At 43.5% G+C, this 15,626-nt stretch overlaps 1 protein-coding gene across 4 annotated transcripts in view; it reads right to left on the bottom strand.

The window, feature by feature from the left end:
* The window catches only part of DIAPH1 (diaphanous related formin 1), a 117,037-nt gene that overhangs the window by 55,998 nt on the left and 45,413 nt on the right, over positions 1–15,626 (bottom strand). For 2 of the 4 annotated variants that reach the window (XM_040995575.1, XM_040997015.1), the window contains 10 exons: positions 14,157–14,265; positions 13,589–13,699; positions 13,332–13,450; positions 12,388–12,504; positions 11,412–11,527; positions 9,703–9,767; positions 8,607–8,786; positions 7,178–7,906; positions 6,250–6,364; positions 5,885–5,893 (listed from right to left, as the gene is read on the bottom strand). In XM_040995575.1, the coding sequence (XP_040851509.1) occupies positions 5,885–5,893; positions 6,250–6,364; positions 7,178–7,906; positions 8,607–8,786; positions 9,703–9,767; positions 11,412–11,527; positions 12,388–12,504; positions 13,332–13,450; positions 13,589–13,699; positions 14,157–14,265 (1,670 nt within the window). The remainder of the gene's footprint in view (positions 1–5,884; positions 5,894–6,249; positions 6,365–7,177; positions 7,907–8,606; positions 8,787–9,702; positions 9,768–11,411; positions 11,528–12,387; positions 12,505–13,331; positions 13,451–13,588; positions 13,700–14,156; positions 14,266–15,626) is intronic. The other 2 variants (XM_040996317.1, XM_040997802.1) reach the window with 1 other exon arrangement.

Below are 15,626 nucleotides of genomic sequence, written 5' to 3'. Positions count from 1 at the left end.
GGATCCCATATGGGTGCCAGTTCACATTCCAGATGTTCCACTTCCCATGTAGCTCCCTGCTTGTGGCATGGGAAAGCAGTAGAAGATGGCTCAAAGATTTGGGACCCTGCACCCACATGGAGACCTGGAGGAAGCTCCTGGCTCCTATCTTCAGATTGGTTCAGCTCTGGCTGTTGCAGCCATTTGAGGAGTTAACCAGTGCATTAAGGATCTTTCTGTCTCTCCTCTCCATACATTTGCCTTCCCAATAAAAATAAATAGTTATTTTAAAAAGTCAAATGGATTAAGGAGAAAATGAGCTGTGTGACTTTCTCCAGCCATGTTTAATTGCCCAGCTTTAGGTGCCAGTGGACATTCTGATGGAATTAACCAGGGCAGTGATTCTGTCAACTATAACATGAGAGAAGCAATGGATGAGGTGGGGGGAAAAAAGCCAAGGAAATGATTACACACAAAATTTTGGCCAAGAAAAGTGACAGTATTAACAGGTAAGGTCTAGTAGAAAAGGTGGTAGGAACCCCTAGAATAACTGGAGAAATGCGGAGTCAGACCACTTGGGAGAGAATGACAGGACAAACACATGTGGCATGAAACAGATCACAGGATGAACAGGTCATGGGGGGTGGATGTGACTGACAATCACAGGAGGGAATGGATGAGGCAGGGTAGAGGAGAAACATCATTAAAGGGAAACATCATTAAGCCAGAGTGTTGGTAGGATGATGACCCTTTTGTATAGAAACTGCTAAGAATTAAGTCAGAAGTAGTAGTGGAGCATTAGAGTGGCTATGAGCCAGGAAGAGAACTGGTTGATAAATAAGGCTACCTGTGTGTCACTAGAAAAACTGAGTAATTTAACTTGGTGTCAGCTTTTAGGAAACAGAAAGGTAGGAATGATGTGAAAGAGGCAATGAAGAACAAAGAAAACATGTACCCTAACATCAGGCCCATTGGAATGGGGCATGATCAGGAGGAAAGAAAAATAATCACATGAAAGAGCAGAATGCAAAGTGGTGTTGAAAAGCCTGGTTCCCATCACATAGAAGGTAGAATTGACAATCCAGGAGCTAATGCTAGTACTGGACCTCACATCTCAGAAGACACAGTGACCAGCTTCTGGAGCTTAGATGGGATAGGAGGAAGACAGAAAAGGAAATACACAGAACCTTCTGATGATCAAGGAATGCAACACAAAGCACTGAGAGTTCAGGCCTTCTTACAGTGTATGATATAAATCAAGATGAATGCCATGACATTAAATCCAATACTATTCAATCCTGCAGTGTGTGACAAATTGAGATATTAAATTTAGTGGAATGATGCAAGAGAGCAATGGCAGGGCTAGGGTGCAGAAGATTATGTGAAGGGTAGTTTAGTTCCTCTTTTACACCATTGGTGATAAAGAGACAACCTGGAGGAGGTTATCTTACCTATTCCATGTTTAAGACACCTTATAAACCTTGGTGAGGTGGTCTTTATGCCTTTTAATACAAGAACTTATGATATACAGGAATTACTAACTGCTTCATGCTAACAATCTGACCTTATTCTAAACCTAACATCAGCTAGCAGCTGAAAGACAATGCTTGGGACCAGGGCTATGCTGCTGCTAGGCTGCTGCTTGCAACGCCAGCGACACTGCATCAGAGCACCCGTTCCAGTCCTGGATGTTCTGCTACTGAGCCAGTGCTCTGCCAATTTACCTGGGAAGGCAGAAGATGGTCCAAGTACTTGGGTCCCTGCTATGCATGTAGGAGACCCACGTGGAATTTCTGGCCTCTGGTTTAAGCCTGGTCCTACCCTAGCTGCTGTAGGCATTTAGGGAGTAAACCAGCAGATGTCAGATCTCTGTTTCTGCTTGCCTCTGACTCTTGTGTCCTGCCTCTCTCTGGCATTCTACCTTTCAAGTAAATAAAAATGTTTAAAAATATTTATTTTTATTGGAAAAGCAAATCAGATTTACAGAGAGGAGAGAAAGATCTTCCATCCACTGGTTCACACCCTAGGTGGCCACAATGGCTGGAGCTGAGCTGACTGGCAGCCAGGAACTTCCTCTGGGTTTTCCACACATGTGCAGAATTCCAAGGCTTTGGGCCTCCACTGCTTTCCCAGGCCATAAGCTGGGAGCTAGATGGGAAGTGGAGCAGCTGGAATACGAACTGGCACCCGCATGGGATCCTGCAGCTTGCAAGGCAAGGATTCATAGCCACTGAGCCATCGTGTCACCCCAATAAATAAATATCTTAAATAAATTAAAAAGATAACAAACTCCACAAGTCCTCACTTAAATAGCACTTCTGGTCCCAATCTCATAAGCCTGAAAGAAGTAAGAAACTAATGGAACAGATACTTTTCTGCTAAGAGACTCAATTTTGATGTTAAAGGTTAAAACTGCAAAAGTTATAAAATCACTGAACTAATGTAAAGTTTTAACTGGGTGAGCTCCCCCTAGTGGACAGAAAGGAATCACAGGCAAAATTAAAAAGACCTGTAGACACTTACTGTGGGGTGGAGGGGGAAGACCCACTGTGGGCTCCTGTTGAAGTCTGAAGTAAGAAAGTGATATAAAAGGCAGCATTATAAGCCTTTGGATCTAAACTCACACAAATAAATCCTAAATAGAACTGTTACTTTGTAAACTGCAGTTCTCACTTTTGGGTAAGATTTTATTTTAGTCAGAGTACTTTCTAAATTGCTGCCATTCAGTAGCTGGAAAACTGAGGTTATGAGGTTCAGTTTCTACGATCTACTTCATACTTTAGCAGATCTAATTCTCCACAATGTACACTGCACACCACACTAGGGGTGAGTGATTTGCTTTTAAATGAAAGGAATAAAGTTGAGAAGAAGAGTCGTTGTGCTAAGGACAATTATCTGATGTAGAGGTGATGTCTAAAATATGTCACTAATAAATTAATTAGAAGAAAAGCAGAATAAAAGTTATCTTGCAATAAATACATTTAATAAATATAATAATTTGCTTCAGGCTACTACAGTGATGAAAACGCTACCTTAGAAAAGATGAAACTACTGGACATGTTTAAAGCAGAGCCCGTGATAAGACACTCCCAGATGATCACTTGCTGCAAGGAAAAGAAAGACAATGAAAAAGGTAAAGAAAATGAAAAAGATCTAGAAGTTCGATGGTGCTACCTACCAAATCTGAATTCAATACATTTCCTGGCAGACAATAAACCAACCAAGTAAGCAAACAGAAATTTACAGAAAGTGAAGAGTTTGGAAACAAGAGACTCATTCTTAAGAGGTAAATAACATGTAGGGGACGCTGAAATATAGTTTAGGACCAACTCCTCTGTCTTAGGTTTTAGTGGAAAAAAAAAAAAGCAATTTTGAATGTCAGTGATGCTGTGGCTACAGGTCTGGGACTACAGCAGGCAGATGCACAGACTGAGGCGACTGTTTTCTCAACACCTGTCCTTACAGGAGTCGGTAGATGCACAGGAGATGTTATCAATCAAATACATTGGGGATACAGCCATGTCTAACAAATAGAGAATTATGTTTAGCAAGGAAATGAGGAAACAATGCAATACGATGACAACCAAGTGTCCAATTAACTTCCTCATCAACAGTGACAACTGCTGAGCTGAAATCACCGAAGTAGGGCTTCCATGGCACTAGATAAGCAAGCCTTACAGCTCCAACGGTACTCGGTTCTCTACGTGAAAACACACCTCCTCTTCTCTAACCCTTAGATGCCCAGTGTACCACTTTCTTTTAAGCTTATGTTCCCCCTTTAAAAACTGTTTATCTTCTATTTGAAGGGTAGAGTAACAGACGGAGAGGGGGGAAATGGGAGAGCTTGCCCACCTACTGGTTCACTCCCCAAATGCCAGCAACAGCCAAAGCTGGCCCAGGATAAAGCCAGGAGCCCAGACTCCATGGCAGTCTCCCACAGGAGTAACTTGGGCACAAGCTATCGGGTTATCTGCTATCTCCCAGGATGCAGCAGCACAAAAGCGAGACTGAAAGGAAAGTGGTCAGGACTCAAAGTAGGCACTTGGATATGGGACAAATGCGTCCTACGCAGCAATTTAACAGAGGTGCTACACTTGTCCCAGGTTATTGTCCTGTAAAAATCAACACAGTCACTAAAACAAATTGATGAATGATATTAAATCTGTCCAGATTAAAATACAGGGATTTCTAAGAATTAAAAAAAAAAGTCCCAGCATGTTAACCTAGTGGCTGAAGTCTCGCCTTGCATGCACCAGGATGCCACATGGATGCCAGTTTGTGTCCTGGCTGCTCTGCTTCCCATCCAGCTCCCTGCCTGTGGCCTGGGAAAGCACAAGAGGATGGTCCAAAGGCTTGGGACTCTGCACCTGCATGGGAGACCTGGAAGAAGCTCTTGGCTCCTAGCTTTGGATCGGCTCAGTCCCAGCAGCTGCAGCTACCTGGAAAGTGAACCAGTGGACAGAGATCTTTATGTCTCTCCTTCTCTCTCTATAACTGACTTTCCAATAAAAACAATAAATCAATTTCAAAAAAAAAAAAAAAAGTAAATCAAAGTATCATCAAGAACTAGAAAGCAGGTTCCTAGGAAGGAAAGCTGAGAGAGCATTAAGAAGTTTGGTTATGTTGTTGAAAGTAACAAAAGATGGCTGAAGCTCTTGATTTGGTATTTTTAAAAAACTGTATACCAATTTAATGATGGGAATACTATGCCAAGAAACACCATTAATACATGAAAAAGAAGAAACACAGAAACAGAGCCCAGTCGGTGTACATCTGCAGTGGTACACAGAATGTAGAACCTGGGCACACACAAAAACCTTAGGCCAGAAACCAGCACAAGGAGAGTTCCTGTCAACCTACAAATTAGGAAATCAACTGGCTGGGACTTTCACTACTGATTAGCTATTGCTGATAATCTATCATAGTTAAAAAAGATAATCTAGAGTAGTATAAATGGTCACCATCACAGTATTTTAAGAGAGCAGAAGCAATCTCGTGGGCTGGGCGTTAGCAGGGAAGGTAAAGTGGGAAATAGCATAAGCCCAATCATTGTTATCTTAAATTCTGAGATGAACCCCCACATCAAACTAGGGGTCACCAAAGGTGCCTAGCAATCTGCTAGACTCCTTATCAGGATAAGGTGCCGGCTGCTTCCACCAGAACACTTAAGGACAAACTAGCTTCAAAATTGCTAACTTGCTGAGGAAGCTTGAGGGGAGGAAACACTGAAGTTGCACTATATTTTTATCACTAGGGCAACAACAAGCCTTCCGAGTAAACAGAAATGCTGGGGGACCTTGTATTAGGCTGCAACTGTCCTACATGACAAGATCTTTACAATACTTTATCTCTCAGGAGAAACAACTACAAGTGCTTTATGGTGAAGCAGCACAAAACCACAAGAATTTGGAAATGAACAAAGAAAGCAAAGCAGATTAGTTCTTGTCAAACAAGTAGAACATTTGAAAGTAAAAAAGAATTCATACCAGACTTGGCTCTGATCAATACCCTCGGGATATTTACCTAACCATTCCAAGTCCACAGATCCTGCAGAATATAGGCAATCCACTTCCTGCCTGCCTCATCATAAAGGATTACACAGTAAAGCACTTTGAACCCACAAGTGCAAGGTAATGACAACATTATTACTTAACTTGTCCTTCCCTCATTTTCTGAAAAAGTTATATATCAGCTTCAACTTTCTTCCCACTCAGTTAATCTCACAGCTTCTAGTAAATTCCACAAACAAAAACAACAAAGAAAACTTTGCAAAAGAGAAATCCACACTCAATCTCTGGTCTCAGTTTTCTAAGGAGAAAATCCTTTATATCTGCTATTTAATTTTACTCTCTAATAATCTCTATGAGACCCAAGGAAAAGGCTCTTTCATCTTTTGCATTCTTACCTTTGGAAGCTGTTGCAGCAAAGGGGCCAGGAAGAGAAAAGCATCATACGTTGGAAAGGAAATGAAAGAAAAATAATCACATACATTGTCACTACAGGTAGTTGCTCAGTCACAATCTTCTAAGAACTCTATCCCACCCATATTTTAAAAGCTCACATTCAATAATGGCATGCAACAGTCCCTTTCTCCAACCCCAGTAACCCTAAATACAAACATTAAGTTATTTCTTCTGGATGGGAAAAGCCATGTCTCTTTGAGTCAGCCTTTCCTTTGCCCTCACCCTGGGAAGGCAGGGAATGGGAGACTGCCCGCAGTGTACCCTAAGCCCGGCCCCACACATCTGCACCCGAGAAGGCGGCACTCACTCTTGGTCTGGGCAGAGAAGGTGAGGGTCAGCTTGGCAAAAAGTTCACTGTTCTCAAAGCGGTCTTCCTTCACCTTGGTCCAGAAGCAGTCCTGGGAAAGGTCCTCAGCTACAAACTGTGGATGCAGGCAAAGTTAAGAGTGATCACACAGAGTTCCATGCTTTAAATCTCACAACACTGATTAGGATTCAAAAGAGGTAGCTAGCTGGCTGGGTACCAGAAATATTTTACTAAACCAAGACAAATCTAAGAAACATAACAGCGATCTTCTCATGGTGGAATCAGAAGATGACCGCTTCCAGTTTGCTTACTGAACTCTGTTAATGAACCACACTGTTGAGCTATCCATCCTCCTTTTAACCTCAATCTACCAGCTGGAAAAGCATTAGTGCTGCATTTTATCTTTCTTTGCTCCATGTAACTGATTATTTTTCAAAGTCCCTAACTCTGCCCAATTTCTTCATGAATGCTTTAGTTTCAATTGATTTCTGGAAGAGAAAAGCTGACTACTAATAAAGAATCACAGGGGTCTCAAACACATCATACCAACAATATTGTGCCAGGGAACCATGGCCTGTGTAATTCACACACTGGGAGTGGGATGGGAAGGGCTTATAAAAGAATTCATGATTTTGGAATCAATCCAATTTCAGTAGTTTGCAGATCAGGGACATGACTATTATCATCAAACTGTGCTACCATGGCACTCTACCCTCAGAAAAAGTGAAAAACCAAGAGCTTAAAGACAAGTTCAGAGTAAGGCAAGGGTAAGTTCAGAGCATGTGGCTCACAGGACTCTTCAAGTGACGCTTAATAAACAGAAGCTTGAGGGGAACCTACAAGCCACATACAGAAGCCGGAAGAAGGGAAACCTCCACATACAGTAGGCTTAAAGTCTACTGATGAACGAAGGAATAGAACCTCTCACCTTGGACCAGTTTGGCCTCCGGAGTTGTACTTCTGGCTTATAAACTTTTTTGGGAGCTAATCCAAATGGCAGAGCTGGGACTGCAGGCACACCCAACCCAAAAGGTGGAGGGGGAGGCACACCCAATCCAGGTGGAGGTGGAGGAATTCCAGGGCCTCCAGGAAATGGAGGGGGTGGAGGAATTCCAGGACCACCAGGAAGAGGGGGAGGAGGAGGGGGTATTCCAGGTCCTCCGGGTAAAGGAGGAGGAGGTGGGGGGATGGCAGCACCTCCAGGCAAAGGAGGGGGTGGGGGGATGGCAGCACCCCCAGGTAAAGGAGGAGGTGGGGGGATGGCAGCACTCCCAGGTAAAGGAGGAGGTGGGGGGATGGCAGCACCCCCAGGTAAAGGAGGGGGTGGGGGGATGGCAGCACCCCCAGGTAAAGGAGGAGGTGGGGGGATGGCAGCACCCCCAGGTAAAGGAGGAGGTGGGGGGATGGCAGCACCCCCAGGTAAAGGAGGGGGTGGGGGAACAGAAGTACTTCCAGGCAAAGGAGGGGCTGTGGGGATGGCAACACCCCCAGGTAAAGGAGGAGGTGGTGGGGGAGGAGGAATGGTACTGCTTCCGGGAAGAGGAGGTGGGGGTGGGGCAGGGGGAACAGTAGCACTAATAGGAACAGAAGCAGCTGCAGCAGAGAGGGAAGCCATTTGTTTCTTGGCATCTTCCAGTTCTTTTGTCAGCTTGGCAACCTGCACAAACAACATCAATGTAAGTACCTCTCATCCCACTTCAGGGGTTACCGGATTGGAAGGAACCTAAGCAAACACTTCACCCAAGCTTCTCACTACACATGGAGGGACTGACAGGAGTCAATGAGATCTACAAGCTCACCTGAAGTCACACTACCTAGTGGCACAGCCAAAACTGGAATTCAAGGCCTTATGTTCTCAGTTCAGTGTACACTGTGTTACAGAGACAACTTAAGTTTCTGCTTTTGATTCTAATTGAATGGCCACAAAATCAAAAGTTCTAATCATCCATTGTAGGTGCTATAATTACCAATTATATTATTAGATCTCAGAAAGGAGTACACAAAGGATTCTCTTTCCAGAGATGACTAAAATGAGGGAAATTTAGTATAAACATGCATTTTAAATTTTACTCCTAAAAGTATCAGAAAGTTATTACCTTTATTTTTAGGTTGTACTCTAACTCATTTAAAAAATTTTTTGTTCTGCATTTTCCAGAACTATCTCTCATGCATTACTTATCCCCAAATAAAAAACTAAAACATACTACATGATGTTATAAGTAAGTACCATGTAACTAGCTTACCTAACAGTAGCTCCCTGGGAGGGAGACTCCTGCCTCCTGTCCTAACATATGGGCATCCTGAGGTTCCTGCCCGCAATTACAGGCAGCTGGCCCTCCCTACCCACTCCTGGTTACCTCTCCAGTGAGCTGGGACATCTCTGCTTCCAGTTCCTGTTTCTCGGTCGCAATTTGCTGCTTTTCTGAATCCAGTGAATCCCTTTCTCCCTGAAGATCCTGAAGTTTCTGTTCAAAATCACTTTCCATCTTTTTCATTTCTACCTGCAGTTCATGTCGGGCTGTTAACTCTGAATCCAGCTGAAGAAGAAAAAAAAAAAAAATCAGGCTCCTAGTAAGCTCCCCATCTCAGCAAGAACTCCTCAGCTTACTGTCTGTGCCAATATCTGACACCCTGAGGTCCCTGACCCTTATCTTAAACAACGTCTGAAAATGAAAAATCATCTTACTTTTTTTTACTTAAAATCAAGCTAAGGAGCAGGTGGATGACCTACAGGTTAAAAATCTGCAGCTCCCATCACACTGCTTGTGTTCCATCACCAGTTCTAGCTCATGGCTCTGGCTTCTCCACTGATGCAGACTCAGCGCAGGAGATGGAAGGGCAGCAGTGATGACTACCGTAACCAGTGTCCTGCTGCCTCAGTGCAGCTCCTGCCTCCCGTCTGACCCAGCTATTAAGGTGTTTAGGAAGTGAGGCAGTGGATCACAGCCTTGTCTCTGGAAGCCAGAGATCATTTTCACAGTCTTCCAATTTTATAAACAAAATCAAAAACAAAAATAAAATCCTAAAATTTTAGGACATTTAACTAGGACACCTTCGGTGGCTCAATCCCAGTAGTCTCTAACATTGAAAACCTATCCACCATAATAGGAGTCCTAAAAAGCCAGAGAAAAAGAAAACTCAAACAATTCCAGTTATTATTATTCCTGAGATACCAGGCAAATCTGAGCATGCCACCACCATCACAGAGGAGTGTCTCTGTCTCCCTGTTCTGCCCAGTGGCCCAAGTGCTGTGCCAACCCACCATGGGCTCTTCACCGTCATACTCCGTATCACCTTCTCCAATGACTAACATATCCAGTAAAGGCTTTCTCCTAAGAATTACACACTGCGCACTGAGTATCTCCCAAATACATACCACGGAGAAAATTCTCTGACTTATCAGAAAAGTAATAATTCTCAACAACACAAAACTAAACAAATTTTCATACATACTTTTTTTTCCAGCTCTGTAGCTTTGGCTTCAGATTTCTCCACTTTTGTTTTATCAATCATTTGATCTGAAAAGAAGAAGAGCCAGTAAGTAAAACTGTTGCTTCTCCTGTTTTCTTCTGTCATACCCAAATCTTAGAGATCACCAAAGAGCAGCCGTTTGTCCTTCGATTATTTTATTACCCTTCTTAATGTCCTGCATTAGACAAAGGAAGGGAAGTTTCAGTTAAATTTAACATGTAATTTCTGAGTGCACAGTAAGGCTACCAGGCTGAGAACTGTCTGTGAGTGACACAACTATCTGAGATTAGCAGGAGTCACAGGGAGCAGCCCAGGTCTTCAGAAAATGAGCAAGCTTTCAGAATTCTGCAGAAATAAATTCACAGCCTGTTTCTTCCTAGCAAAGATGTTGGTTATATCATAAAGCAGGACAAAATGAAAATATCTGGAGATTAGAAAGACACTGGGTGACTTCAAAAACTTGTGACAACATTAAGAATTAAAAGACAGTGTGACAGGAGCCAGCACAGTGGTTTGCAATAAGGTAAGCCAAATAAAAAATCATCCCATATGGGCACTGGTTCATGTCCCAGGTACTCCACTTCTAATCCAGTTCCGTATTTATGGCCTGGGAGGGCAGCGGAGGCCTAAGCCCTTAGGTTCCCGTACCCATACAGGAAGGAGCTCCTAACTTCCTAATGGCTCAGCTTTAGAAACCAGGCCATTTGGGGAGTGAACCAGTGGATGGAAGATCTCTCACTGCCTTTTGTCTCTTTAACTCTGCCTTTCACATAAAATGAATTGTTTTAAACAAACAAACATGAGCATGGACTATTTTTGACCTAATATGTGAAAGCAAATGAAAAACACCTGTTCACTAAAGTGTCAATCATTTAAAAAAAAAAAAAAGATATCAGTTATATCAACAACATCCCGTTTCAGGACGCTTAAAGATTTTTAAATTTTTATTTGAAAGGCAGAGTTGCAGAGAAGGAATGAAGGAGAAACAGAGAAATCTTCCATATGCTGAAACTCAAAGCCAGAAGTCAGACATTTTTCCGGGCTTCCCAAATAGGCCCAGGGGCCCAGGGATTTGGACCATCCTTTATTGCTTTCCCAGGCCATTAGCAGGGAGCTGAATTGAAGAGGAGCAGCCAGAACTCAAACTGATACCCATATGGAATGGCTTTGCCACAGAGGCTTAACCTACTAAGCCATGGTATCAGCCCGAAAATAAATCCTCTAAAAACAAAAATTAAAGTTTGCATTGTGGCACAGTGGATTAAGTCACCATCTGCAATGCCAGCATCCTATTTGGGTGCAACTTCAAGTCCTAGCTGCTCCACTTCCAATCCACTCCATACTAACGTGCCTAGGAAAACAGCGGAAGACAGCCCAAATCTGTGGGCCCTGTGCCCATGTGAGACATGGAGAAACCCAGAGGAAGTGCCAGGCTCCAGGCTCTGGCCAGGACCAGATCAATTCCTAGCTGCTTCAGTCATTTAGGGAGTGAACCAGCAGATAGAAGATCTCTTCTGGCTTTTTTTTTTCCCTCTTCTGTAACTTTGCTTTTCAATTAAATACAATTTTTAAGAGTGTAAATTTTCCACCAATTTATTCAAGACCTCTTGACTCTTCTCTGCAGTTCTCACTAAAACAATGATGCAAAACAAGGCAATGTTCTGAGGAACCAGGTAAAAGAGCACGCTTACCAATCAATCCCTCAATATCAATCTGGAGATGTCGGCACTTGAAGTCCGGATCAGCTCCATTCTTGTGTAGGACTATCTGGGAAATACATTCTTCAATCAACCTATAGTACTGGGGTCTAAAGAAGAAGGAAAGCAAAATTATCAAAGGAAAATAAAACACATGGTTTTCAGCAGTATCCAAGATTAAAAAAAGTCAACTGTGTTGACATTAAGGACATCTGAGGATAAGCATTCTATTTCTCTGGGAAGGCAACAGAAATAGCATTGCCACCGCCACTTACCCATCAGCTACCCTGTCTACTTCACACAATCAAAGGTTCTTACCATTCTGCCTTCCAGTACCAACACTGTCCCACCTCACATCCCACATGGGTGAGGGTCGTGTCCCGGCTGCTCCACTTCCCATCCAGATCCTTGCTTATAGCAGGGCAAAGCAGTGGGTGGGGGGATGGCCCAAAGCCTTGGGACCCTGCACCTGTGTGGGAGACCCAGAAGCTCCCAGCTCCTGGCTTCAGATCAGCTCAGCTATGGCTGTTGCAGCCATTTACGGAGTCAACAAGCAGATGGAAAATCTTTCTGTTTCTTCTTAAATCTGCTTTCCCAATAAAAACAAATAAATCATTTTTTAAAATGGTGTTTGACCCTTCCTGGAAAGGCCGGTGCTACTGCAGTATCTCTACTTCCAGGACACCAGAAAGAATTTTAAACTGTCATCTGCTTTTGATGTATCTTTACCCCATCAAGACGGGCAGGGCCCTGCTCCTTACACACTTTGATCTCTTCCACAGGCTCTCCTTTCAGTAGGATTAAGGACACAACTGACCTCTTCCTTCACATTTGTGACTAACACACCAAAAAAAAAAAAAAAAAAAACTATGGTGTTTGTCCCCCCAGCCCCAATACAGAACAATCTTTGAATTTAAGGATTTTGTTCATTTATGTTCAAATTCAAAACTCCCAAGGCACACCATCTTACCTGGCCTCATAATCATTTCGGACCAAAAGCAGGTGTTGCAAGATCGACAGGAAGTGTGATTCTGCCTTTGAATCCTTCACTGTATTTAAGAGAATCTGGAAGACTTCATTAGAGTCAGTGGAAAGGGAGAACAGGCTAAGGAAAAGTATTTGGTGGGTGGTTGATTCAATTCCTGGAAAACTAGGGCAAAGTGGGAAGATATAACTTCTGGGGCCCAGTGCATTAGCCTAATGGCTAAAGTCCTCACCTTGAACATGCTGGGATTCCATACGGGTGCCAGTTCTAATGCCAGCAGCCCCACTTCCCATACAGCTCCCCGCTTGTGGCCTGGGAAAGCAGTCGAGGACAGTCCAAGGCCTTGGGACCCTACACCTGTGTGGGAGACCCAGATGAAGCTCTAGGCTCCTGACTGGATCTGCTAAGCACCAGCTGTTGCAGTCACTTGGGGAGTGAATCAGCAGATGGAAGATCTTCCTCTCTGTCTCTCCTCCTCTCTGCATATCTGACTTTGCAATAAAAAATGAAATAAATCTTGGTGGTGTGAGTAAACAGAAAAGATCCCTAGTATCCAGCCATATGATCAAGCAGTAGACAGGGGAAACCAAAAGATAACTGCCTCAGCGGCACATGTGGCAAATATTAACAGGTAAACAGAGAACTTTCTCAATGAGTCCAAACACTTCTAAAGGCCAGTTCCACACCTTAGTAAGCTAGCATAGTGTAGGAAGCTTCCTGTGACTGTGATGGCTGAGCATCCTAGGAATGTGCTCAGGTAACTGGCACCAACAGTAACAGACAGACACTTAGCCTACTTACTTACGAGAGCCCAAGCCTAATGTCCTGTTGTGGGTCATCACCCTTCCCATCAATCCTTACAGGCAGGGGTCTGCAAATAAACCTACTGAAGGTGTCAGCTGTCTCAGACCCGGTCAGTAAAAGGATATTCCATTTCCATGCGAATGTCATCCAGCCGTCCCTTTAGGTCCTCAGAATCTTCGTCTGCGTGCTCATCAAACACAACTAACTGCACTCGCATATCATCATTTTCAATCTCTCGAAGGTCCTGCCAATGACAAAGTAAAAGTCAAGGAATCTCAAAGTGTCTTCTATGCTAGAAACCCAAATCATTTTGCCTAGTTTTCAAGCTGAAAACAGCCAGATGGTTGTGGCTACCAACCCATCCATGACCACTGTTATATACCTGTAAAACCTGATGCAGCCCCAAACGCATCAGCTCACTTCGGATGTGAACTCGGAAGTCAAGTTCTTCTGCTGGCGTGATGAGAGCATTGATCAGCTGGAGGCATCCCACCTAAGAGTAAGAAAATACAGTTAGTGTGACAAAGCTAACTCGTACAAATCCAGGTACTCTCTTCTTATATGTATTCCATGAGGTTCCCAAATACAACCTACAGGTGCAGTAAAAAGCAAAACAAAAACTATATGAAGGCATTTTCTGTTATAGTGTAACACCTGTTCTGAGCGCAGGTCTAGAGAACTCAGAAACCTAACGGATTTGATGGTACATGTTATTGCAGGCTGTGGTTTTTCTCATATTTATAGACACAGTGCCTTTTTTCCCCCATTTCATCAGGAAAACAGTTCTTTCTTTGCCATTTCGGAAAGAAGATAAAGCATTTTCCCTTCAGAGTAAATTCTCAAATGTAAAATATAGTTTGGAGTCACTCAATGGTTCTCACGAAAGGTCAAATGAGCAGCAGTCTCCATCCTGAATTTTGTCCTTGGGGCCAGCTTTCAGGTATACGCACCTTGAGTGCAATGGAGGTCCCGCTTTTCAACCCATCCAGCAGTGGCTGGAAACGTTCCACCTCATCCAGCTCAGCTCTCTCTGTCATGGCCTCCAAAACCCTTTCATTCCTGCCCAAGGAAAAGAAACGGAGGGAATTGCTCAGATGTTCTGACACAGACATGTGTGATGGGCAGAAACCTAGGCCACAGGCCACTTGGAAAAGGAAGACTGTTAATGCAAACAGGACATTGTTGATGTTCCAGATTTCTTGCATTCTTCTTACCACCCCCAGAGAAGATGTCAGAATTTGCTGAAAGCTACGTAAAATCCACTCCTTGAAATCCATCTCCAGACTCTTACTCATAGATACCATATTACGACCCTTAGACCAAAAAGTATATGAACTGGTGTAATTTTAGAAGGGCAAATCACAGTATTACTCCATTTCAAGTTCATATAACTTCAGCTTACTTCTAGAAACCTATCCAACATAAATGTAATATAAACAAAATATGAACAAGAATGCTCACTGTAGTATCTTTATAATAAAAATTCTGGGGCCGGCACAGTAGCCCAACAGACTAATCTTCTGTTTGCATGCACCAGTATCTTATATGGGTGCCAGATCAAGTCTCGGCTGCTCCACTTCCCATCCAGCTGCCGGCCAGTGGCCTGGGAAAGCATCTGAGGATGGCCCAAAGCCATAGAACCTTGCACCTGCATGGGAGATCCAAAAGAAGCTCCTGGTTCCTGACTTAGGATTGGCTCAACTCTGGCCATTATATCCACTATTTCACTTCCCAAGTGGCTGCAAAATCTTTCTCTCTTATTTCCTTCACTCCATAAACCTGCTTTTCCAATAAAAATAAATAAATATTTAAAAAATAATTTAATAGGGCCAGCACTGTGGCATAGGTGAAGCCTCTCAGTCTGCCATGCCAACATCTCATATGGGAGCCAGTTTAAGTCCCAGCTGCTCTGCTTCTGATCCAGCTCCCTGCCAGTGTGCCTGGGAATACAGCAAAACATGGCCCAAGTACTTAAGACCCTGTAACCCCATGGGAAACCCAAAAGAAGCCCCCAGCTCCTGACTTTGGTTTGGCTTGGTCTAGCCCTAGCTTATGCAACCACTTAGGGCACAAAGAAGCAGATGGAATATATCTGTCTCTCCTCTCTGTAAATCTGCCTTTCAGATAAAAATAAATCTTTTAAAATATCAGACCAAGACAACATCCAACCAACTCAACTTTCTTCTAGCCTAAGAGAAGATGATGAAAATGTAATTGGAGGGTCCTAGCACTGTGGTCTAGTGGCTAAAGTCCTCGCCTTGCATGCATCAGAATCCTATATGGGTGCCAGTTCGTATCCTGGCAGCCCCACGTCCCACACAGGTCCTTGCTTGTGGCCTGGGAAAGCAGAAGGATGGCCCAAAGCCTTGGGTCCCTGTACCCACATGGGAGACCCAGAGGAGGCTTCTGGCTTTGGATCA

Source organism: Ochotona curzoniae, unplaced genomic scaffold (assembly GCF_017591425.1).
Source record: "Ochotona curzoniae isolate NIBS_2020 unplaced genomic scaffold, NIBS_Ocur_1.0 contig_1, whole genome shotgun sequence".
In the NCBI taxonomy this organism is placed as follows: Eukaryota; Metazoa; Chordata; class Mammalia; order Lagomorpha; family Ochotonidae; genus Ochotona; species Ochotona curzoniae.
The sequence above is the reverse complement of the archived record's forward strand: the minus strand, read 5'-3'. Positions and strand labels throughout refer to the sequence as shown.